The 24144-nt window shown below is 45.5% G+C and overlaps 3 protein-coding genes across 9 annotated transcripts in view; all 3 read left to right on the plus strand.

Moving 5' to 3' along the window:
• Positions 1–857: 857 nt before the first annotated feature.
• Positions 858–9951, plus strand: GSTT4 (glutathione S-transferase theta 4; the record flags this gene model as incomplete). Of its 3 annotated transcripts, none has more annotated exons than XM_080628772.1 (6): positions 858–969; positions 1049–1114; positions 5095–5218; positions 6336–6486; positions 8615–8791; positions 9751–9951. In XM_080628772.1, 6 exons carry the CDS (start codon positions 858–860, stop codon positions 9949–9951), a joined length of 831 nt encoding a protein of 276 aa, XP_080484898.1. The 3 variants fall into 3 exon arrangements, with proteins under 3 accessions (XP_080484898.1, XP_080484899.1, XP_080484900.1); XM_080628773.1 differs by having other exon boundaries at positions 1049–1105; positions 5131–5218; XM_080628774.1 differs by lacking the exon at positions 1049–1114 and having other exon boundaries at positions 5131–5218.
• A 3370-nt stretch (positions 9952–13321) lies between these two features.
• Positions 13322–15444, plus strand: DDT (D-dopachrome tautomerase). The gene is made up of 3 exons (XM_080628597.1): positions 13322–13513; positions 13591–13766; positions 14564–15444. Exons 1-3 carry the CDS (start codon positions 13406–13408, stop codon positions 14634–14636), a joined length of 357 nt encoding a protein of 118 aa, XP_080484723.1. The 5' UTR covers positions 13322–13405; the 3' UTR covers positions 14637–15444.
• A 1104-nt stretch (positions 15445–16548) lies between these two features.
• CABIN1 (calcineurin binding protein 1) overlaps positions 16549–24144 on the plus strand; it is a 115764-nt gene continuing 108168 nt past the window's right edge. The window contains exons 1-9 of one of the 5 annotated variants that reach the window (XM_080628580.1): positions 16549–16669; positions 17036–17183; positions 19409–19474; positions 19890–19982; positions 20061–20174; positions 20352–20486; positions 20747–20927; positions 21867–21996; positions 23697–23846. In XM_080628580.1, coding sequence (XP_080484706.1) covers positions 19472–19474; positions 19890–19982; positions 20061–20174; positions 20352–20486; positions 20747–20927; positions 21867–21996; positions 23697–23846 — 806 coding nt within the window. In that variant the 5' untranslated portion in view covers positions 16549–16669; positions 17036–17183; positions 19409–19471. Of the gene's footprint in view, positions 16670–16806; positions 16923–17035; positions 17184–19408; positions 19475–19889; positions 19983–20060; positions 20175–20351; positions 20487–20746; positions 20928–21866; positions 21997–23696; positions 23847–24144 lie in introns of those variants that run through there. The other 4 variants (XM_080628581.1, XM_080628579.1, XM_080628582.1 and 1 more) reach the window with 4 other exon arrangements.

Below are 24144 nucleotides of genomic sequence, written 5' to 3' on the forward strand. Positions count from 1 at the left end.
ATGGTTGAGCCACTCCATCTTCCAGAGCCTCCAACGTCCCTGTGCTCAACCACTGTCACCCTCCGCAGGTCACACAGCTCTGAAGCGCTGCGGGCTCTGTGGAGGGGGTTGAATTCAGTTTGCGCTGCTTTAGTTCTCATCCATTTGTGTGGAAATCTGAAATGGTAAATACCTGGGAGAGAGGAAAGTCACTGCCAGCGCGCAGGGTGATGCCCACAGAGATGTCCTTCAGGCGTCACTTTGCAGCACTGGGCAGAGACTACGTGACCAAGGAATTATCTTCTGAACTGAAAACCATGCTGAGATCTAGGGAGTGAGATGAATGCTGGCTTTAGAGGGTGTTGCACAAGGGCCCTGTTTGCAGCGTGACGCATCCCGACAGGACCGCGTTAGAAAACAAGCAATTACCCTGCGAGAGCTGTGGTGGGATGCTGTGGGTGAAAATGGGCTCCTGACCCCTGTGGCATCAGCCAAGGCTAGGAAGGGGAATAACAGCCCCTCTTCCTCAGTGCTTAGCACCAACCTCCCCTTTGAGGCTGCTAATCTACCATCCCTTGTAAATTGCCATTACTCCTGTTACCTTCTCCTGAAGCACACAGCCCCAGCTCTATGGTGGCCAGGGCTGCTCAATGCTGAGGCATAGGGAGCCCTGTGTGTGTCCCTCACTCCTGCCGTGCCTCGCTGATGCTGCCCTAGCCGGGAGCACTCTCCTGGACTCCTCCAGCATCTCACCCCGCGGCCCCCAGGGAGCAGCCCCGGAGGGCGCCTCCCCCTGCCTGCCCATGCGGGGCGGCCCCGGGCGGCGGTGACAGAGCCGCTGCTGCCTCCCCGCTGGCCGGGCCGGGCCGTGCGGCAGGATGGGGCTGGAGCTGTACCTGGACCTGCTCTCGCAGCCCTGCCGCTCCATCTACATCTTCGCCCGCAGCAACAACATCCCCTTCGAGTTCAAGCAGGTGGAGCTCTTCAAAGGTGGGCCGGGCACGGGGTCGGGGCGGGCTGCAGCGCGCCGGGGGCCGCAGCTCAGCGCCCCTCTCTTGGCTCTTGGCAGACTCGGTGCTGGGGAAGAAGCCGGCGGCGGGGAGCGGCGCGGAGCAGCCCCATGCAGGTGAGGGGAGTGCAGGGACGGAAGAATCGGGCTCCCCCGGGGTGTCCGTCCTGTTCCTGGCCCGCGGGGAGAGCCGGCATCCGGCGCCGTGCCGCGATCGCCGGGCGAGGTCCGGGCTGAGCCCCGGGGCGCTGGGCTCCCGACACCTTGGCCAGAAGCGCCCATCGCTGCGGTCCCGGATCGCGCAGACCGCCGGGAGGGGAGGTTATGTTTTGCTCCCACGGCCCCGCCGCCCCTCCGGGTGAGGAGCAGAAGCTCCTGAAAAGCATCTCGGCCCCTGCCCCGGCCGAGCTGCGGCTCCTCGGGGAGCTGAGGAGCTATCGAGCCTGGGACTGCTCCATGGGGAAGCTCGGTTCGGTTCGGTCCCGATAAGCAGCGATGCGGGGGCCCTGTCCCTGCTGAGGAGATGTCAGCCTTGTTTGGGAGGCTCCGTTTGAGCCGAAGAAGGAAGCGCTGGAGCCCTGGGAGGCAGCAAAATGCTGGAGCTCGTGGAAGCCGGAGATCACTCACAAATGAGAGGGATGCAGATGTGCAGAGCCCAGGGGATAAGCTCAGATAACCTGCGGTCTCACCCTGGCGGCCTCTCAAGACAGGAACCCATCTTGCCTGGGGAGAGTGAAACAGGCCAAGGCTGCCCAGACCCATTCAGTCGGAGCTGGGAGCTCTGCTAGGCCGGTTGGGAGGAGGCACGGTCCGGCTCCTCAGGTTAGCTGAGGAATTCTAAACACCCGCTCTTCGGAGGGGCTTGCATGGAAGGGTCTGAGCACGCAGCTCATTCCCAGAGCAGCCTCATGGCTGTGCTGCATCTATTTTTGTGGATCCCCAAGGAATGTTCCTCCAGCCATTTCTAGCAAATTAGTCACAGTGGCAGCCAAGGAGGAGCCCTCTGGGAATGGTGTCCCCGAGAGGAACACTCAGCTGTTCAGACTTGTCCAACTGTGTGACTATTGCACGCTTACACACTGCACTTTGCTTGTCAATTGCTACTCTTTTGCCTAAGGCAAAGCATAGTACTTGGAAAACCTTGGCTGAGGAGATGATTAGCCAAGGACATGATTGGCAAATACTTTGGTTTGGTTGTTCCTTTTTTCCCTTTCTACTTCTGTTAAACCTTGTCCACTGCTCTTTTTACCCACCAATCTCCTTCCCTGCACTGTGACTTATACTTAAGAATTCCTCTTGCGTGCAGCCTGCCCTGCTTTCTGACAGTGTATGCTTATTAAAGTTGCTCCTCAAAGCCCAGCAATACACACAGTGTGTGTGTGTGTATATATATGTATATATATCTCCTTTGGGGACATCAGGAAATTACACCAGATCCAAGTGATGTTAAAGAGCATCCTAAGTGGGGTCAACATCACAGCAATGACAAACATGGGTCAGTCACTTCATAGGACTAAACAAAAGGGCTGGCTCTGGATGCTGGAAGAAAGGTAAAAGCTTAAACTCTGCTAAATGGCAAACATAAATTGGTCTCAGTCGGTCAAAGGAAGCAACCTGGAGTTATTGTTCAAACCAAGGCTTTTATTAGTTTGCAGCCCACTCACGCGCAGGTCTTTGATGTCTCTACGCAAAGACCCTGTATGAAACAAAGCAAACAAGGTGCCATTGCTGGGCTGCAGTGCGGTCTAACAGACACTGACCTACTGCCCAACCCGCTGTAATGACATGAGGCCCATCAGGGGGCTGATATGTTCAGTATTGCTGCTAGGACTGCCACACGATGAAACCAGGCTGAAATCTGATTCAGGCTGCCTTCACCCACTGCTCACATCTCATCCTTGTTTCTTGGCTACCTTGGGTAATAAACACAGCAGAACAACCAGCCAGCAGGGTCTGAGAGCTGACTGTTCATTAGTGTAGGCATCAGTGACCTGCCACATTCTGCTGCATGTTTCCAAGGACCACTTGAACTTGCAGACCTCACCAGAGCTGGGTGCGTGATGACCGCTGGCCTGCTAAAAGCAGAGGACCAAGCACCCTCCCAGAGCAACTTCTTGCCTGACAGTAGAATTACATGAATCTGCCTCACTGTTTTTATCACATAAACCCTGGGTGCAAGGCACCTTGTCCTTCTTTGCCTACTGGCTTGATTCTGGGGGGTTGTTTTCTTTATCTATTTTTAGTATTTGAGTTTCTCAATTATAAGGCTTAACTTGCACTTTCTGTCTGGCTCCTATTCTTAAGAAACCATTTCTTTGACCTCTCTTGACAGCTCTGCCTGGTTCTGCTGTGCACATGGAACCTCTTACCCAGCTAAGCTGGATGGAGGCCACCATCACCACAGGTAGCCAGAGACATTTCCCAGTGAGATGGAGGACACATGTTTGAATCCCTTCAGACAGCAGAGGGATGTGAACCTTGGCCTCCAATGAAGCTGCTTACACTGGAATTATAAACAGCATTTCTCAAAGAAGAAACAAGTGGAGGGTAGGCAGCTAGAAAGGAGAACAGGGTGGTAATGTTGGCTGGGCTTGAGTTGTCTCATTATGTGAAATCCATATTGGGAAAGTAACCTGTAATCTGTAAGGCAGCAACCTTCCTTTCTCCCACCCCTTCCCAACGGGGCTGCAAACAAACTTGACAGTCCAAAGGCTGGTTTTGTTTTATGGAGACTATTCCCTGCTGCACGTTTGTTCAGTAGAGCAGACGCTGATGCTGCCTCCTGATGGGGGCAGAGAGTTCTTGTGGATGCAGATCACTGCCTGTCAGTTGATGGCCCTTAGTTTCGTTTTGAACAAAGAGATTTTTGTAGAAGACCTCCTGCTGCCCAGGCTGATTCCATCAGGATTTGCACTGTAGATGTGATGTCTCCTTCTAGTGAGCACTTCAAACAAGCAGAACAAACAAGCTCCTCACACCTTTTCTTACTTAGATGTTCCTGGACTTTTGTACAGTTCCCTGGCATGTAACTGCTGACTGTCAGGTCCAGTGTCTGCAGCAGAAAACTGAAAACCTGACGAGGCAGTCAGCTGTTAATGCCTCCAAACTCCAAGGAACTGTGGATGGTGTCTTCCTCCTGTGTTTTCCTGATGGAGGCAGGTTGACCTGCAGAGTGAGGAGTAACACAGAGCCAGGAATAATGCAGGGCAGAGGTGTCTGAGCTTCCCTGCCCCTAGCCAGTGTCCACTGTGGCAAAGTGAGTTATTTCATGAGTTGTATTGCTGGCATTCATGTTTTTCCCCATCCCAGCAAAAACTCAGGGAATATCCTCAACTGTGTCTGCTGAGGGATCAGCTCTGTTGACAGCATTTACTTTCTTTGTAGATGCTCAATTCCCTCTGCTCTTTAGAGGCAAACAAACAGCAAGATTTTGCTTGTGTGCCATAAGCCAGCTGAGTTGTCTGATTAATGAGCCACTGCAGTGATCTCTGTGGGCACAAGGGCTTTTCAGTCGCTCTCCATCATGACTCCATCCCAGCTGGAGTCAATCACAAACTACAGGAAAATTACTTTGTTTTGGTGCTGCCTGTGGGAACAGGAGCAGGAGCTGCAACCATCTGCCCTTGTTAGGATGCTCTGCATGCAAACCCAACCTTTCCAGAACTGGCTTCCTTGGCAAATACTACGTGTTTTGTAGGTGCTCAGCGGTCTTCATCCTAACTTCTGCCTTTCTCCTCCCTGTCTCTAAAGCTGTAGGGTACTGTTCAAGTCAGCTGTTCCCAGTTATCTGCAGTAGTGTTTTCCACATCAGTACCTTCATTCTGGTATCTTAATGCCTCTCAGGGAGTGATTTTTTTCAGGAAGTTTTGTGAGTATGACTGAGTCAAGCAACAGAATTCCTGTATGGGAATGTGAACTACTCCATGCCACACACCTGGCCTGAGCCAACTGCCCTCTGCAGATAGCTTTTACACTGACTGTTCAATTGCATTACTTTTTAATTGTGACATTTGACCATATCAGAAAAATTAAGTTTTCCATATCGGAAAACTTAACAGTTCACTGGCTGAGAGTTGGCTACAGGCATTTCCTTTATCATTCACCAGCAGATATACTTCTAACCTCTGACTTTGTGCTTGTAGGGCCATCAAATAGCGAAGGAGCTGGCAAAGTCAGCCTCTTGAAGAAGGTACCAGCATTAAAGGATGGAGACTTTACCCTAGCAGAATGGTAAGAACTCAGCCTTTAGACCTCTTTGGTTACCAGTAACCTGTGCAGCATTTAGGAGACATCATTCCTGCTGAATGATTAAGGATCACAGAATTGATGAACATGTTGGTTATTTTCAATTGGATAACCTCATTTGCTCTGTTTTCCATTTTCAGAATGCAAACAAACCAGCTGCAAAAAAATCACTTCTTGGTCTTACCCTGAATGCACTTACCTCAAAATGGGATTATAAACATTCCTGGGAAATGTTTACAGCTTATAAAAATGCCTCTTACCCTGGGAAAATTCCTGTTTATCTGAATTAGTCACAGTGGCCAAAGGAACACCTACAGAGACAAAAATTAGGGTTTACATTGTAAGGTTCATGTGGAGACTGCCTAATGGTATCCTAATACTGAAATAATTGAGCTGCAGCAGTATCAGCATAGCAGCAGGATCTGCATCTTCATCCATTTTGTCAGCACAAGATTTTCTGTGGCATCTCTTTTGTAGTAACAGCCTGCAGATTGCTGCAGGTGACTGGAGTATTTTTCCATGTGATCTCTCCTGCCAATTAATGAAAGTACAAACATCTGGATACACAAACAAAGGCTCTGTAGGCTTTCCTTGCTGGGACTTCCACTGACTTCACTGGAAGCTGCAGGCTAGAGACAGATCTGATGAAAAGGCATCATAACCCATTAGAGAGTTTCATTTCATACACAGGCATATAAACATACACAGGTCTGAGAGAGATGGGTCAGAACAGTCAAGGAACAAGTGGGATCAGCAGTGGTGACAGCTGATTGTAGAGGTTTATTGTTTGCTCACCCCAGTACTACCGGGCACTACTCTGCACCATGGAACAGGGCTGTGATTTTCCAGCAGGTTAGAGTTTTCATGGGAACTAAGGTGATGAGGTAAAGTGATTAAGGTGATTCATGGGAACTAATTACTGCCTGATATCCATGTGAATTAGATGCTTATCTGTGGTCCCTAGACCCCATCAGAAATCCTGATCTGAATGCTTTTTAGTGGAAGAAGCAAGTTCAGAAGGGGCAGGAGAGGGAGCTTAGGTGAAAGCATTCTGCATTGTAACTCCCTGCCCCTTTCTTGTCTCTTGTTACTGTCTGAGCAGCACTGCCATTCTGCTGTATCTGAGTCGAAAGTACAATACACCTGACCATTGGTACCCATCAGACATACAGAAACGGGCCCAGGTAGATGAATACCTCTCATGGCATCACGCTAACATCCGGGCTAATGCTCCTAAGACCATGTGGATCAAGGTAAGCAGACGGAATGTGAAAATGTGAGTAAAGCCATGCTTTCCTGGCAGAATACTGAGCATTTGGGCAGTCCCAATTCGGAGAGAGTTCATCATGCTGAAATAGCAAACCTAGGCCATTCCTAGCTGAGAGGGGCTGTCAGAGAGGGAGCTGTGCCCAATTGCTCAACATCAGGATCTGGCAAAAGCAGCTTCAGTCATTCTGTGACAGGTCTAGTACAGAAGGTCTCAAAGCCCAACAGACTTCCATTGCCTGGATTTGTGAGCAAATGTGTAACAGATTGGATATTGCCTCCAAGGGCCTCTCCCTCCCTGCACAGCTGTGCAGAGCGTGCACATAGGCAGAAGTTTTGCTTCTTTGGCGAGCAAGTGCTCAGCTGCTGGAAGCAGCCAGGGTTGCGTTCTTCATACAAGTCCCTGCAGCCCCATCTGGGTGGAAATCCAGAAGGAGCCTTCTTCTTCCAGCACACTTAGGTACTGCTCTGAAATAGAAATAGAACAGAGACACAGAGAGAACAGCAACATCTCTTTATTCAGGGTGGTCAGATGAATGTACACTTAGGCAAAGTCAGAAGAATCACCCTGAGGCAGAAAATCACTCAGTATCAGATGATGTTGCTGGGCATTTATTTCCAGCCAACTCACCAGAGAGTTAATGCAACTATCCTTGAAGAGACCTGGGTGCAAACACAGCCCTTCCTTCCAGTGCAGCTGTGGTATGGAATTTCAGGTGAAATCAGGGTTGTCAATAAACAGGTAAGAACGTCACTCTTCCAGTGTAAAGTTTGCCCTTGTTTGTGCCTAACAAAGCATATCAGGACTAGCCTCTTGATTCACTGACACTTGAATTTTTGGCTAGAGAGCACAGAGAAGCAATGCAAATATGAGTCAGATTCATACAAGAAGCAGTTCCTTCCAGTCTTTGCAGGCTGCTATTGGGAAACAGAAAGAAATCCAACCAGTTGCTGCTGCTGATTAGATAACCCAGATATAGAAAAGATCCTCAGAATAACAAAACATATAAAGCCGCCATGTAACAGAAGGTATATTAGGTAGACATGGGAGAAGATGGACTGCTCTGACATACAGAAAAGGAAGAAGATGCTGTTTCAAGTGATTATACCTGGAGATCCCATCATGCCTAATTGGAATCACTTCAGGAAGAGAGCGAGCTGGCCATGACTTTTCGGTGAAATAGATTCCACATGTATTTGGCAAAAATCCTGGCTGGGATTAAGCAATCCCAGTTTGAATTGTTGAAAATACAAGCCGTAAGTAGAAATAGAGTCCACTCCCACCAGTGGAAATCTGTATTCATTCTTCTTCTCTAAATAAGGTATGTTTCTTTAGATGCAGTAGGTGGAGGCACATTGCTGTTAAAAACTGCAGGCTCCGATGGTGTGTGCACCTCTGCGAAGGGTGGAAAATCTCATGGAAAGGCAACCACCCCCTGTGCTAGCAAGCCTGTGCAGACAATGACCACCCTTTCCATAACTGCTCTGGAAAAACTTCAAGTGGTTTAAAGAATGATGCCTGCGAGGCCACAGAAGGGCTGGTGTAAAAATGGTGCTTACCCATTCCCAGCCTCGCTGGCTGCTGTCAAGCACGGGAAGCTCTTTCCTGCATCGCCAGCCAGTGCTGATGCACTCCAGTGCCTCCTACACTCCCCACCGCAGCCACCACCGTGCCCTCCTTCCCATCACCCTGCCTCCAGCACCCGGCCACACAACAGGGTGGATACAGGGTGGGCAGGGGTGCAGGCAGCCTGCTGAATCACAGGACACAGCAGAGCTGGCTATGGCAGAGATGTGTCTCCCCTGGAGCTGTTGCTCTTTTGTAACCCATCCAGGTGGAGCAGGAGGGCACCACTGCTAGAAACAAAACTGGTTTTGGTCTGCATATTGCTGCCCATTAGCTGAGGTTACTGTCACAGCAGATCAGCTGCTTAGGACTGCTTGTGTGCTTTCTGCCCATGAGCTACTCACACGTGCAGCAGTCCATGAAGCTCTAGCATCATCCCATCCTGCAGATCACTGACCATCATGAGTTCATGGGGTGTAACTTAAGTGACCACCACCAGATCCATGAGAAAATGGCTGGCTGTACTCCTAAATTCCTTTTCTCCTCAGGTGCTGATTCCCCTCTTCACAGGGCAGCCACTGCCCTCTGAGAAACTCCAGGAGGTTATGGAGGGGCTTTCCACTTCCCTGAAGCAATTTGAGGAGAGGTTTCTGCAGGACAAGGCTTTTATCATCGGGAGTGAGATCTCTCTGGCAGATCTTGTGGCCGTGGTGGAGCTGATGCAGGTGAGTGCTGGAGTGCAGTAAGGAAGGCCCAGCGCAAGGGAAAACAGATGCTGCTGGGCAGCGAGGGATGCAGCATGTGGAGAGAGGAGTGAGGGCATATCTCAACACAGCTAAGAAAATGAGGAGAATATGGGAGTGCATTCAGAAAACTAGTTTAAAAAAAGAGAGAGAGAGAAAAAAAGCTGGTTGCAACAGATCTCTTCTGTTTCTCTCCTCTAACAATACTTCTTCATCCTTCATCCTGATGTTATTTTCACCCTCCAGAGAAGGAGGTGAGAAAAAATAGCAAACAGATCTGATGAAATAAGAAAATGATATAGCCATATTCTACTTCAGATGGTACTTGCCCATGCGATGTTTGGAAGATGCAAAACTGATTCTCAGACACAGGCAATCAAGTCTTATAAACTGGGTGTTCTCTGCCAGACCAGCAGGGTCTGATTCCTTCTGTGTCCCAAAGACTGAACAAAGTCCCAAAGACAGTTCTGCTTCTCTACAGCTTTGTGTTTCAGAGAGTGGCACAGGCAGAAAGTAGAAGTGAGGTAGATGATGTCAGCTAACACAGAAGTTCAGTTAAATACTTAGTGTTTTGTGCTGGGGTTTTGCTTTATAATACAGCACTCCCTAAGGCAAACTGTGCAGCTGGCCCTGGGACTGTCAGCCCACCACTGCTGTAGCTGAAAATTACTCACAGTAAGTTGTAGGCATCTCTGCTGCTCATAACAGCTGCTCTGGAACTCAGGAATTTACTTGTAAATGCCCTTTAAAACACAGGCTAGCTCCTCTGTCCTCCACATAGATGCACCCAACCAAAGAATTCCCTCCTTCCTAGTGCTCTTCTACAGGCTCCTCTGGATGTTTTTTCCCCTACCTGTACCTGCAGGCACACTTTTGATACCTGTGGTCTTGGTGAAGTGACAGCCCAGCGCTTCACTGCTGCTCTCTCCCCCTTTCTGCAGCCTGTGGGAGTTGGTTGTGACATCTTTGAAGACAGACCTCGGCTGAGGGAGTGGCGCAGGCGGGTGGAGGATGCTGTGGGGAAAGAGCTTTTCTTTCAAGCCCATGAGATGATCTTCAATATCAAAGAACTGAGCAACATTGAAATTCATCCACAGCTGAAGGAGCATCTGGCACCTGTGTTGATGAAGATATTGAAATGAATTAACCTATCTCACCATTTTTCATGCCCCTTTTGTTTTAACCTCTCCTCTGGCCTCCAGTTCTACATGTAACTGGAAAGAGCATTGTAATTCTAACACAGAAACTGCAGAGTGTTTCTCCCCCCCACCAGACCTTTCTTGTATCTTTGTGCATGGAAGCTGGGGAAGGCTTAAGACCTGAAACATTAAATTCATCCAGAAGGCTGAGGCCCTACGGGTCACTTAATGCGTGCATCTGGGTTTTATTTCAGCGTCACTCTTTTCAGAGATGGTAGTGACATGAATGGTATTTCCTGACAAAAACTCAGCCAGCCTACAAACTGGGAACACTGGGGAACTGCATAGGATGGGGATCATTGTTTTCATGTGATTTTAACACTTGCAGCTCCTTCTCAAGTGGCAAGCACTGCAGGTGTGTTTGATCCTCACCTTTGCAGTACGTGTCTGCACAGACAGCACAAAACTACAGGAGGTCACAAAGTGAAAAAATACATTGAATACATTTTATTTTATTTTATTTTATTTTATTTGATTTTCAGTTTCTCACTGTCGAAGCCCCTTGCTTGGCTCTCCATGCACACCCCCCTCTTCCGTTTGCCTTTAGGTTCCTGTAAGAAGTTTCCTCATCTACAACTGTGAATCTTCCCAAAGCTTTGGTTATGCCACTGCTCCCCATTTCTGGAAGCCCGGGTTTCTTTGCTGCTTCGTCTGCCCGTATGCGTGATAGGAGCTGTCCTGGGAGATTCATGCAGTAAAGACCAAGCCACTTGAAAAAGCTGATGGTGGCCACAGCCTTTAGTTCCCTAACTAAAATACTCTTGCTATTATATAGGGAATACAATGAGAGAACGAATTCACAATGATTGCTTGGAAGATAAAATAATAGCAAGCAGATTGGTTTTGTCTGTGGTAATGCTGCAATAGCAATCCATATTTCTGCCAGAAAATACAGAGGGGGAGTAAATCTAGACATGGTCTTCTGAGACTGTTTTGGATGGAAGTTTACCAAGTAAGTCACCCTGTGCATCTGAAGGAATAAGAGGTTTTGTGGCATTGAGCAACAAACACCTCACAATAAAGGACAGAGAGTTGTTTGGGACCTTTGGGGCTCTTTTTCTTGGCAAATACAAACCCCTTTTGTACTGCAGTACAATTTATGAGGTAAAACTGAGAGGATCCAACCATTTCTAGTTCTTTTCAGTTGAAAATAGCAAATCATAAAGGATGCATAAACTGGTGGAATATGTATTTCTGCATATTTCCATTCGTAAGGAGTTGCTGCCCTTGAACCTTACCCTGAAACCGTTGCCTAAGAACTCTTCCTGTAAAGAATAAGACAAAATGAGTAAATAATCCAGGAATTGCTTCTCTCACTAATCAAATAACTCGCTTTCTCTCCAGTACCACCGTGTCTTGGCTAGTGACATTTCTGCTGGTAAGCTCCATAAAACCTGATGTGTTCTGGTGATGTTTTTCCCTAATGTTTCAGTTCTAGATACTACTGATTTAGTCCAGAGCCTAGGGAGATCTTTAAATTCCCCATCTGAAAAGACAATTCCGTGACATACTTCAGCTTCCATGAGCAGGAAATTTTGTCTAGTGATTGTGTTCTCTATAAAGACAAGAGACTAAAGGCCCTCTCTTTCCATGCTCCAAAATATTAGAAACAGGCACATGATTATTCCCACCCTTTCCTTTCTTCCCAAGCTGAAGCGTATGTTTTTATTGATGTTTTATTCACAAAGTATTGTCTACAACTGAGTTAAATTTTAAATGGGAAATGGTTGGGGTTTTTATATGTGTATAATTTTGAGAGTGGAATTCCTAAGTGGATGATGACACAGGCAAACATCTGGAGAAGGGAAAAAACTGCCATGATTTCCCAAAGGCTGAGCAGGTTTGAGACTACTTGCTGCTGTGCTGTCCTGTCTTGGTCGTACGTTCATCCCCCTACAGGCATTTTAATTGCCAGCTCCAAGACAGAAACAATAAACCAAATGTCTTTTGTCTAACAAAAACTCTGGGAATAATCTGCCATTCACATGGTGAGCCATTGAGAGTGAAGGAAAACACCTAGCATTAAAGATGTTTGTGACAGTCCCGTGTTCTATTCTAATTGCTGACATCTGATGACTTGAACCTTTTATTTTCCCTTTGGAGGCTTTCTGATACGCTGGTTTCTTGCCACATGGGGTGTTTTTTTTTTTTTTTTTGGCCTTGGAATTGGAAGAGATTTTTAGTGTTTAAGGGAATGAAAAACAGAAAATGGATGCTAAACAGCATCTTACCTGGGCGTAGTGACTCCCAGGGATCAGGCAGTGGTGGGCTTGTACCTGGGGTTTGCAGGGTGGGTGAATACTCCCACTGCTTTCGTTTCAGTGACAAACTTGGGATCATCTCTTCTATTTACAAGAATGTATCTTTCTGTAAATTTACCCTGGAATCCAATGGTTTCCCTGGGTTATTTTTTCTGCTGCTTTCCTGGATTTGAAGGCAGTGTCCTTGTTACCACTTACCACCACAGGCAGCCACCCCTTGCCTGCCTGCCGTGCCCCATCCCCGCTCTCTCTTCACAATCTCTGTCCTAGAAATCTTTTTCCAGCCTTAGCGCTGGCTGGTTTACCCACACAGCTCCTCATGCCAGTATTGTCTTCATTAGCAGCAGTAAAGGCTGAGAAATTTCTCCAGCAAAAACAAAATGGTCAATTCCATCAGTTTTCATTAGGATTGCCTAGAACTGGAAAAAACCCAACAGTCACATCATAAAGGGCCAATTTCCACAACAGGGCACAGACCATTTAGTCTAGCTAGTTCATAACCTTTTGCTGTAAATGAGCACGTGTAATGCTCACGGGACAGCCGCTGAGCTTCTGAGAAAGCTCTGACGTCTAGCTTAGACACCTCTGATCTGTAGATGAGGCACTCCCTATGAAACAGCCTGCAGTGTCTTTTATCAACTTGGGAGCTCAAAGTCCTGATTGCACAAGCTTGTTTGGTAATACACTGGATAAAACAAGAAACCTCTCTGCTTGCCTTTTACTTTCTTGCAGTGCTGCTTGTTCTGAGACATCACTGCTCTGCCATTCTTAACTCTCCCCGTGCTGAGGTGTTCATCCCGGTGACCAGAATTGTGTTCCCACCGGCACTAAGCACTGTCACAAAAGTTCAACCCATCTATCAGTGAGATGTGTGCTCCTGGCTCTCAGTCTCTAAATCACATCCCAGCAAAGCACTGTGTCAAAAGCGAAAGGCCCCAAATCCAGCCGGGGTAAGATAGGGAACACCCGAAGCCTGTGGCCATGGAAGCGCAGCGGGCTCCCGCCTTCCTGCAGCAGCCCCGGCACCCGCGAGCGTCCGGTTCCGGGGCTCGGGCCGCGCTGGGGGCGGAGCTGGGGCGGGGCCGGGCCGGGCCGGGCGCTGTCGGTGCGGACGCGCTGTGCCGTAGTGCGGGGCCATGCCGTTCCTGGAGCTCGACACCAACCTGCCGGCCGGGCAGCTGCCGCCGACGCTGGCCCAGGACCTGTGCGCGGCCGCCGCAGACATCTTGGGCAAGCCGGCGGAGGTGAGCGAGGGGCCGGGGCAGCGGCGGCGGCGGCGGCGGCGGGGGAAGCCGGGGTCTGACGGTGGCTGTGCCCGCAGCGGGTGAACGTGACGGTGCGGAGCGGGCTGCCCATGGTGGTGGCCGGCTCGGCCGAGCCTTGCGCACAGCTGTTCGTCTCCGCCATCGGCGTGGTGGGCTCGGCGGAGCAGAACCAGCGGCACAGCGCCCGCTTCTTCGATGTCCTGACGGCAATGCTGGGCCTCGGCCCCGAGCGGTGAGTGCTGGCGGGCCGGGGGTGCTGCGGGCCGGGAGGTGTGCCGGGCCGGAGGCTCCGTCGCCCCGAGGCGAGAGGCACCGTGCCTGCCCCGGGGGCAGAGCGAGCGCCTCCGCTCTATGCTTTATGAATGTGTGAAACACAGCAAACAATACAGGAAGGTGCTCAAAGTAATGAGGAGGTAGGTTCCCATGTCCTCTGTGAGGTTAAAGCGTAACATAGAGCCTAGACTAGACTAGCAAACAGAAAGTGCTCATGAATGCCAAATCCCAGACGTGGTTTGGGTCCAGATAAAACTATGGACCGGTTTGTAGTCGTTGCACAGCCTGGGAGTTACTGTTCTCTGAAGATGAGTAGTTCCAGTTGCTGTAACTGGTGCAAAACCCCATGGGAACAGGTCGCTGTGCCAAATGGCTGTCCTGAAGGTAAGCCATGTCCCTTTCTGCCCCTCTTCCCTGTCTCCCCAAGGTGAGTAATAGCATTTCTCTGCTTCTTGTCAGAGTAAATACTTGACAGAGATTAAGAGCTCCATAGGTCCTTGGGAAGTGAACAAGTATCTTGTATAAACAGTGCTGAAATTCAATCTGCTTTTTGGTTTCTGTGGATGAGGTCTGGCATCTGTTTGTACCCTGCCTGCACATAGCTTATTTTTGCTTCTGTTAAATTAACACCATGAAGTGTGAGACAGTGAGAACATCGTGCAGATTTCCTACCTTGATGCAAACTGGGCAGGGATAATATTTAACTGTAAAATAATGTTTCTTGTCCACTGCATTTTTGCTTTTGTACCCAAAAAGGATTCTCATCTGCTTTTACCCACTGGAGCCCTGGCAGATTGGCAAGAACAGAACAGTCGTGACATTCCTGTGATCCCTTGAGCAGCTGATGGAACAAAGCAATGATGAAGATAACCTAGAGATTACCAGCTCCATCTATCTAATTGTTTCCTCTTACGATCAAATCTGTGTAGCTCTGCACTTCACCTGTGTAATTCACTTTTGTCTTTGCATCCTGTGCACACAACGCTGCAGAGTGGGACAATCGGTTGTATTAATGTTACTAAAATAATTCAAGGTCTTTGTCTCAAGCCTGTCTCGTATCCCAAAGGCTCTCCTGGTGTGGAGTTTTGGGATGATACAGCATCTCACTGTCTTCCGTGGCTGGTGTTTTCAGCTCACTGTCCCTGTGGGGAAGCGTTTAGGTTTTTAGGACCCGTATGCTCCCTCACTTTGTAACTGGAATACATGAGGCATTTTAGTGAAACAAAAGCACAGTATTTTTTATGTATAATGTTATCTCTGTCTTCCACTGATAATGAGAACAGTTCTCAGTGTTTTCAGCCCCCTATGAGCCACTTTGTGACTTGGTCAGGTCACAGACCAGGAGCTCAGAGGAACTGAGAGCATGCCCTTGGAACATGAAAGTGGCCATGGAACACGAGGCTGGAGGATGCTCCTGTGCCGCTCTGCCATTCTGATTGCAGTTTTATTTGAGACTTGAGGACTTGAGCTAGTTGAAAATATTCCTTGTAATTACCATTCGCAGTTAGTTGTTCCCTATGCAGTGTAAACACCTGTGTTTGCAAAAGTCAGGAATATAACACCAAACACAAGTTTGTGTGTCAGGCTGGGGGGGGGGACACATCACGTTAAACCTGATGTAGTTAATAAAACATATAAACGCCTCTTTTGATAAGTGTCAGTTTATTGGCTTCCAGCATTGGATGGGGTCTGCTTACCATCTGGATTTAACATCTCCAGCTATGGTAGATCTTTTTACTGCTGTACAGACTCTTAACTTGCCAGGTTTAACCTCCTAAGGTTAACTGGAATTTCTGCTCCCGGAAATGACCTCTGTTCTTTGAGGATGCTGTGTGGGCATATTTTCAAATTCAAAGGTGAAGAGCCACTTTTGAGCAGGGTTTAACCACCTCCTAGCTTCAAACCTTTGAACTGCAGAAGGTCTTTCTATGTATTTACATGAGAGGCCCTGAGCACACTGAAGGGCACCACTGACAGACACGTATTACAGAATCACGATGGCTTCAGAGGTTATTCCACAGGTACAACAGTGTGATGCTTGCTGTTCAAGGCAACACTGCCTGTACTTTGCCACAGTGGAAAGATGGGCATTGTTTTCACTCACAAACAGACCCTGGAGTTCATCCTTATAGCAGTAAATGCTGGGTCAGTGAAACGCTTGAGCACAAGCTGAACTTCATCAGTGAGATGTGACTCCTTGTAACAAGAGGTGCCTTCAAAGCTGTGGACGTACCTTGCAGACGGAGCAAGGCCTGGGTGTGCTGTGTCTGCTCAGGGCTTGCCTGGGCATTGTGCCTGCGCCAGGAGGGCTCGGGTAGGGCTGCGGCTGCCACATCTTGTCTTTCAGACTCACTGCAATGTGATCACCTCACATTTAAATACAATTATTTGTACAAGGAGCTGTTTCGCAGTTATGGTCTGGCTTGAGTCACTGGTTACACTGTCCTGCTGCCACCACACAAACACCTCCTACACCTCCCTGGGGAAAAAAAACACTCTCCCATCCCCAGTCACAGCGAGTTTTAGGGATAAAACAGTAATTTTAGGATGAGTTCCAAGACCATTGCAGACGGCATTCCACCCTTCGCGCCACGTCGCCACAAACAGCACTCTCAGCCGCTGTCAGCTCCACCTCCAACAGCGACGCGACCCGCCCCGCCTTCCGGTTCTCCGCGTCCCTATTGGCTGCTAAGGAGCCGCTGCTCTGCCAATGAGCGGCCCTTTTGTTGGCGCGCGGGTCTCCGGGGCTCCGGCGGGGGTTGCCGTGGAGACCGCCGGTGGGGCCGTGTCTCCGGGGAGCTGCCGCTCGCCTGAGGGAGCCGCGCCCCGCCCTGCGCCGCCATCCCGGGGCGGCCCTGCGAGGTGAGTGTCCCGTCCGCCGCAGCACCGTGGAGGGGCTTCAGAGGCTGCCGGGGCTTTGGCCCTTCCCCTGCTGCGAGAGCCCGGCGCGGCGGGGTCGGGCCTCGCCTCCACAGAGCCACGGTGAGGCGCGAACGTGGGTTCGCTCCCTCCCTCGCCTCCTCCCGGCCTTTTGTGCCACCCGCTGGGAAGTGGAGCCTGGCAAGCGGAGTGAGAGGCGTCCCCGCTCCTCTTTGCTGAAAATGACCGTATTTCGGTAAAAGCGGCTTTTGCTAAAATGCGGCGGAGGGGATCTTTGCCACGTTAAGAAAAAAAAAACAGAAACAAAAATAGAGTGGTTTTATTTTTAAGCAAAATGTGTATTTGCAGTGTATGGCTCCCAAGTGTGGCAACAACAACAAAAGCCAGGAAAGCCCAAGTCGCTGCCTTTGTTTCATATCTTGAGGCTGGGAATCGCACAAGTTCTGGAAACAAGAGCTGACAGTCGAAATTTTTAATGAAGTTTTAAGCTACTGAGGTAAAAGGAGACAAGATTTTGAATACAGAAGGCTTTAAAGAAGTATTGTTGCCCTTTGAGGATGTGCCCACCTGTCATAGCTGCAGATTGATAAGCTGAGACCCTCCTGTAGCTGAAGAAAGTTCAACCCAGTTTATAATACTCTATATTAAAGACTAATTCTTTTTTTTTTCCTACTTAATTTATGTAGCTGCGTTCCTCTGAAAGTGCTTGTAGTGATGTGCTTTATTCCTAGATGTTGTGGTACTGTGATAATTCAGTCCACAGTTACGTTTGCAACCATGTACAGTGTAACAGAGATGAAACAACCCCCCACCTTCCTGACACAGATACAAAAGCTGTGTGGAGGCAATGTCCTTGCCCTGTTTCTCAAAAGCATGACACTGTTCTGTTTGGTTATGCTCTCTCAACTTGCGAACTCCAGAGAGGAAAGGTGCTAAGTACTTGTTACAAACTTTCTGTAGAAATAGAAAGTGGAATTAAAACTGTTTCCCCACCTTTTCTGTAGCTGCAGTTTCACTGTTTTAACTATAGAAGTAAACTCTTGACTGTAGTCTCTCTCCTGTTGAGTTTCTCTGCTGCCTTGAGCAAGATTATGTGAATTCAGCGAAAGACTTGAGCAATTTCTGGATATAGGTGTATCTGTAAGTGAACTTAAAACCACTGAGGTTAAATATGTAGTTGATTTGGGATCATACAGTCTCATTTATTTAGATGTGATAAGCATCCACACTTCCTGGCAACACTTGGGATGTTCAATATTTCTGAAGGATATAGCCATTAATCTCTGTGCATGTATTTTCTCCATATGCAAAGTAGACAAGGAATCCTTGTCTTGAAAGAGATTTGAGGTTTTATTAATGTTTATTTACTCACTTAAAGAGAAAAATGTTTTATTACTGTGCAGTTGTCAGTCTATTTAGCTGCAAGTGAGGGAAGTAAGTGGTGCATGGGCAAGCAAAATACCATTGCTGAATGAATGAGATGCTGTCAAAGCATTATTTTCTCTACATACAAAACTAATCATGATGATGTATGAGCTAATTCAGCTTACAGTTCAAAACTCCCACTGCTTCCTGCTGTGGTTAATTCTGGACTTACTCTTCTATTAATGTGGTCTCCAATATTCAAGACTGTTTTTAGCTTGCCTCATGTGTGTCATATTTTTGTTTGAATTGATGGGAAGGTTTCATGATGTAGTAGTGAAGCTTTTCTTAAAAAGCAGCACAGAACTCTCATATTTTTTGCCTTTACTGACATTAAGTTTCAGGGAGGTAATAGAACATAAGTTGTGGGTTTAGTTATGAGGAAAAATGATAGATTATAAATGTGTATTTTAACCTTTAAACTTTTCCTCAGTGGTAAAAAGCCTGGAAATACTGTCCTTCAGAATGAAGAAATACTAGTTAGTAAAAGTTTAGTTTCTTTTGTTTGCATATATCTTAGAAGTCTAAGAACTTGCTTTTGCCTTAGAAGGTGGTCAACATACTCAGAAGAGACAACTGTGTTATAAACGCTGGTTCTGTTCTAGCAGGGATGGCAGTGGTAGAAACATTTTTAATCAGAGGAATTTCCAGGCACAGGCAGTATTTTGAGCAGTGGGTTGACCAGCCGCTCTACCCTGCTGCAAAGTCAGTCCGACACAGATAACCTTCTATTTTTTCCCTCCTGTTTTGTAAATATCCTTAAAAGCTATGGTTTCCAGGCATGAGAGAGCACTCTGGTTTGTGCTATAGGTGAAAGGTGCAGGAAGGATTCTGATTTTATTTTAATGTAACTGAAGATAAACTCTTAAGCAATAATGGTTCATGCTCAGAAAATGTTAGAAGCTTTTTTGGTTTTACCTTTGTCATTAAAAGGATTCACGTTGTAATGTTGTTAATATAATGTATGTTCTTAAGTATTTTACAGTAACTGAATAATCTTGTAGGTGCAATTACATTGCAAATACTTCCACTCCCCTCTCACCACCAGGACTAGAGTCTTGAAAGTCATCCTGAAGTAATGCATGTGCTTAACTTTGTATTTTGCTCTCTGTCTCTATTAAAATTAACTTTAATATTATTGTTCCTACATTATAGGGCAATTTATCCCTTGGCGGGGGGGGGTAGTGGTGCCATAGGGCAGTTAATTGGTTGTTGATTAAAGTATTCCCAGCCTGTCTTTTATTTATGAATGCTTGCTTTATGGACAGAATAAATATTCTAATCCTGTTTGCTTTCCAGACCTGTTTGTGTTAGGCCTTTCATCCTAATCCTGGAGAAAAGACAGTGAGAACAGCTGGGAACATGGTAAGGGCTTATTGAGATGGTTTTTGAGATGTTTTGGTAGAAATAAAGTTGAAATTTTTCTCTTTCCCCAGGACTAAGACTAAATTGGCATGATAAGAACATTGAGTTTGGAGTGATTGTGGTTATTAGTAAATTAAGGAATTTGAAAACAGTTTGCTGTAATTGTCTGTTCTAGGGAAGCTGTTATTTCCAAGACACTTGAAGTTTGGGGTTTTTTCAGCTGATTTAATGGGGAAAATAATTCTGAAGTTTCATTATTTGCAATTAGTGATGACATTACAGTTCTTGTAACTTGATGTAGAGATCTCTCAGTATTGTCCATTTACCAAGTAAAGTAAAAATAGAGAAAACTTGACTTTGCAAGGGCACACTTGTAGATGTAACATTTCTTGTTGCATCTCACCTGTCATTCTAGATCCGAATTGCAGCCTTGAATGCGAGCTCCACAATTGAGGATGACTATGAAGGTACCTTTAAGAGTCATAAGACACAGACAAAAGAAGCCCAAGTAAGTAAGCTCACAATTTTCTTAATGATATTTAATAAAGTTGCCCTACAAAATAGGTTCTGGTTTTTTAAACCACAGGAAGCAGAAGCTTTTGCTTTGTACCACAAAGCTTTGGACCTTCAGAAACATGACCGATTTGAAGAGTCTGCAAAAGCTTATCATGAGCTGCTTGAGATTCGTCTTCTGCGGGAGGTCAGTGACCTTTAGAGAATGAAACTCTAGAAACCGTCTTTATTTTATATTATTTCATTTCTTTCTGGCTAGTTGAGAGACGTCAGTGTTATCAATTGGCAAATAGTTTGCTGTTCTTTTTACTTGTGTAATGTCTAATTCCTGATGCCCACGTTGCATTTATTGTATCATTTCTAGGCAGTTCTTTCTGGTGATGAGAAAGAAGGACTGAAACATCCAGGCTTGATGTTAAAATATTCCACCTATAAAAACCTAGCACAACTGGCAGCACAACGGGATGACTTAGAGACAGCCATGGAGTTTTATTTGGAGGTACAGTACAGCTGAAATAGAGCACTGGAGCCTCAATGTCTGCAAATACTTGCCAAAATATAGATGTACCTTTCATCATACATAATTTGAATATATGTCTGAATTCTGTGTAGTTTCTGACATTATATGTGACAACTGGTCTACCAGTCAGTTCCCAAATCAGTAGCAAGCCTGCTGAAAGCTAAAGCAGTGCCGGTCTCTGTAGACAAGTGAATATGCGTGTCTGACATGTGAATAATGGTGTTCGTTATGCTTTCTAGGCTGTGATGCTAGACTCTACTGATGTCAACCTATGGTATAAAATTGGCCGTGTGGCAATCAAATTAATCCGCCTACCTTTGGCTCGTCATGCTTTTGAAGAAGGTCTCAGGTGTAATCCTGATCACTGGCCTTGTTTGGATAATCTTATCACAATCTTGTACACACTCAGTGACTACACAAGTAAGTATAGTACACAAAAAAAAGTTGTCAAGATAGTGTAATTTTACATATCAATAAACACCTGTGATGATGCAGTTGTGTAGGAGAAAGTGTGTCTTGTGTAAGCAGTGCATTAGGTTATGATAGTGACTTCATGATTGAGATTTTTTTTAATTTCATGATAAAATATGAAGGTTTGTATCAATTCTGGCTACCCTAAAATAAATGCTTGTGGTCTCTTAGATCAAAGTCTTGGCAAGAAGTTTCTCTGTAGACTGTTCTCTCGCAAATATATTGATTTTGTTTTTCTAGGCATTTCCAGCTACATAGTTCTAGGATTTGGTTATAGAACTACAATCTACTTCACTGCCTAGTATGATTAATTGTAGTTGGAGCAGTTGATACAAGAGACACCAAGATTTTACATTTGAGTAACATCTAGTGGATGAACTGATTCAAAGAAAGTTTGTGAGAGAAGTTGTAAGATGGCAGAAACATTGAATCTGATCCCTTAGGTTCAGCCCTCTGGAATAGTCCTAAAACTCTTCACTTGATTGCCCATGCAAGCAAAAAACTGGTAGGATACATTGCTTGTTACACTAATGGAATCTGCAGTTCAGACATTTGGTAACATGAGAATGGTAAATGGCTACGATTCTGCTTTATGATTTAATTTCTTTTGTACAGGAGCAGAGTCCTGAAAGTAAATAAAAGATATACTGCAAACATTGTTTAAACAAAATTAATGATACGCTTCTTCTGGATATAATACTTGGGAAGACATAGTAGGTTATTTTAGCTGTATACATGTAATTATTTGACATGTTTCAAAGCTATTGGTCTAGTTTATGTGAATGTCATATTTAACTGGAATTCTGTGGTGTATACAAAGCCCAGAAATGGGAGCTTTTGAATGAATCAAAGCAGCCACTGACTATTCAATTTCTATTTCTCTGTCAGCATGTTTGTACTTTATCTGCAAAGCTCTGGAAAAAGACTGTCTGTATAGTAAAGGATTGGTTCTGAAGGAGAAGATCTTTGAAGAGCAACCTTGCCTCCGGAAAGATTCCTTAAGGATGTTCCTCAAATGGTTAATGTCGTTGTATAGTATATACAGCATTTGGAGTGTAAATTTTGGGTTTGGGATAGTTCAGAAAAGCTGTTAAGATAGAACGCTTTAAGCTACAACAATATCTTGCTGACCTGTCTTCTAAATGATAAATGAATGTTAACTGTTGGGGCTGCTGACAGAATGTTCTTCAGTAATTACTTTTGGAAGGAGGTAGAAAAAGACAGAAAGTCCATTTGCTATTGCTCACTTATTTTCATACCCATATCTCTTGTAATCATCTTCCTTTGTTTCATTTTGCTTATTTGCAGCTGATATCTGCAGTATTCATTTTAGTTTTCCTTTTCTAATTAAAAAAACCCCAACCCAACGAACCCAAACCCCACACACATTACTGCTTTTCCAAGCAATTACAAATTTGGAACTTAATAGTTTTCTCATTTCAGTAAGTTTCAGGAAGTATTACTATTTTTTACTGACAAATGAATACAGTCAGAAGACTTTCTATGTTTCATTAGTACCAAGATGCAGAAATTCTTAGTTATTAAGCTTTCAGACCACTGCAACTCTGAAAATATTTTGCAATACTATACTTGAGATATTAGTCCTTCATTATTACCTCTTTATTGCAGTACATAAATCTTTCACTAAAAGTTTGGGTTAATGTAGCTCTGCTAAGTAGAGTGTCTCTTTCTGTGTAGATTTTGTGTATGAGTGGGTGGGAGGAAGGTAGGAGAAGAAAGTAGAGGCCTGTAAGTTGTATAGGATCTAAGTTAACTGATAATTCAGCATCAGAGCTGCTTCTGATACTGTAATATGTTGCTGTGATGGTCAACAGAATTCAAGAGAAGTTTTTAATTTAATCATGGTTCAGTCTCACTGAATATAATGGTCATTGCATGTGCAGCTAACATCGATACACTGTGTAAATTGTATGTGGTAAGTGGAACATACATCCTAGTGTGCATCCTTCAGTTATGCAATAAATCAATCAAAACCTGTAACGTTTTAGACTAAAACAATATCTAAAATGTGAAAATACAGAGTATTTAGAAGGCAGGGAAGAGAAAGGATAACAAATTTTTAGGGTCTAGGATTCTATGTATAGCAGTGGACCTTTAATAGAAAGCCCTCTTTAGTTATAGAGACCCTGATTTATTAAGCTGCCTTAGGTCTGGCTCTAAAAATGAGTTGCGTGCTTTTAGCCACTTGGGTTTTGTATCTGGCTTGAGATCTCTGAAAAAAGTGGATTATTCTTCACTTTCAAAAATTCATTTCTAGACTCAGACTATACAAGACAATTTTCAACTCCAAATTTTATTTGTGATGACGTGAATTCCTCAGAATAATACTTTGGAATGAAAGGAATTTCTCAGCCATACAATCTTTTTTCTGAACCAAAAACTTCTTTCCCAGAAAGAAAATAAAACCTCCTACTTCCCTTTCATTCCTCAGTGTTTGGAAAACAGAACAATCTCCCTTTATTTTTTAATTTTTAAGACACAGCAAAGATTTTTGGAGGGTAAATGCTTCTATATGCTTGCTATAAAGCTTGTAAGATAGTAATTTGAATGCTTGTTTTAACACTGTTCATTTTTGTTCCAGTATAGAAAGATCAGAGTAATCTTCTCAGGCTTAAAAAAAGCCAGCAGACCCAAACAACGAAAGCACAACCAGCAAACAAAAACTTTAACCAGTCTTCTTTTCTTATTATTTCTTAGTGACATGTCTATCCATAATGTAAATTTGAGTGCAGCTGAAACAGGAAGAATCATAGATGAAGCACTGGAACTACGAAAGAAAAGACAAGCTTTGCTAGTACGTGACAGAGAACCAGACCTCAGACTGGTCCAGCCAATTCCCTTTTTCACGTATGTCTTCATTTTCTCTTTTTAAAAGGTTCCTCTGAAGCCACTTACACTGAAAACTGTGTTGAGGTTCTCGTTTCTTCAGAACGCTTTTTTCTTGTAAAAACAAACCCCCCAGTGTTTTCATGTTTTATAAGTTTATAGGTTGGTTTGCTGAACCCAGGACACTGTGCTTACGATTTAAGCATAAACCCCATAGCTATCGCTTTTCAACCTTTGAATTAAAACCCGCGATGTAAAAAACCAAACAAATATTAGTGAAGAATGGTTTGGCAGCCATTCCAACTGTATTATTGGATTT

The sequence above is a fragment of the Psittacula echo genome (assembly GCF_963264785.1).
Source record: "Psittacula echo genome assembly, chromosome: 13".
Lineage (NCBI taxonomy): Eukaryota > Metazoa > Chordata > Aves > Psittaciformes > Psittacidae > Psittacula > Psittacula echo.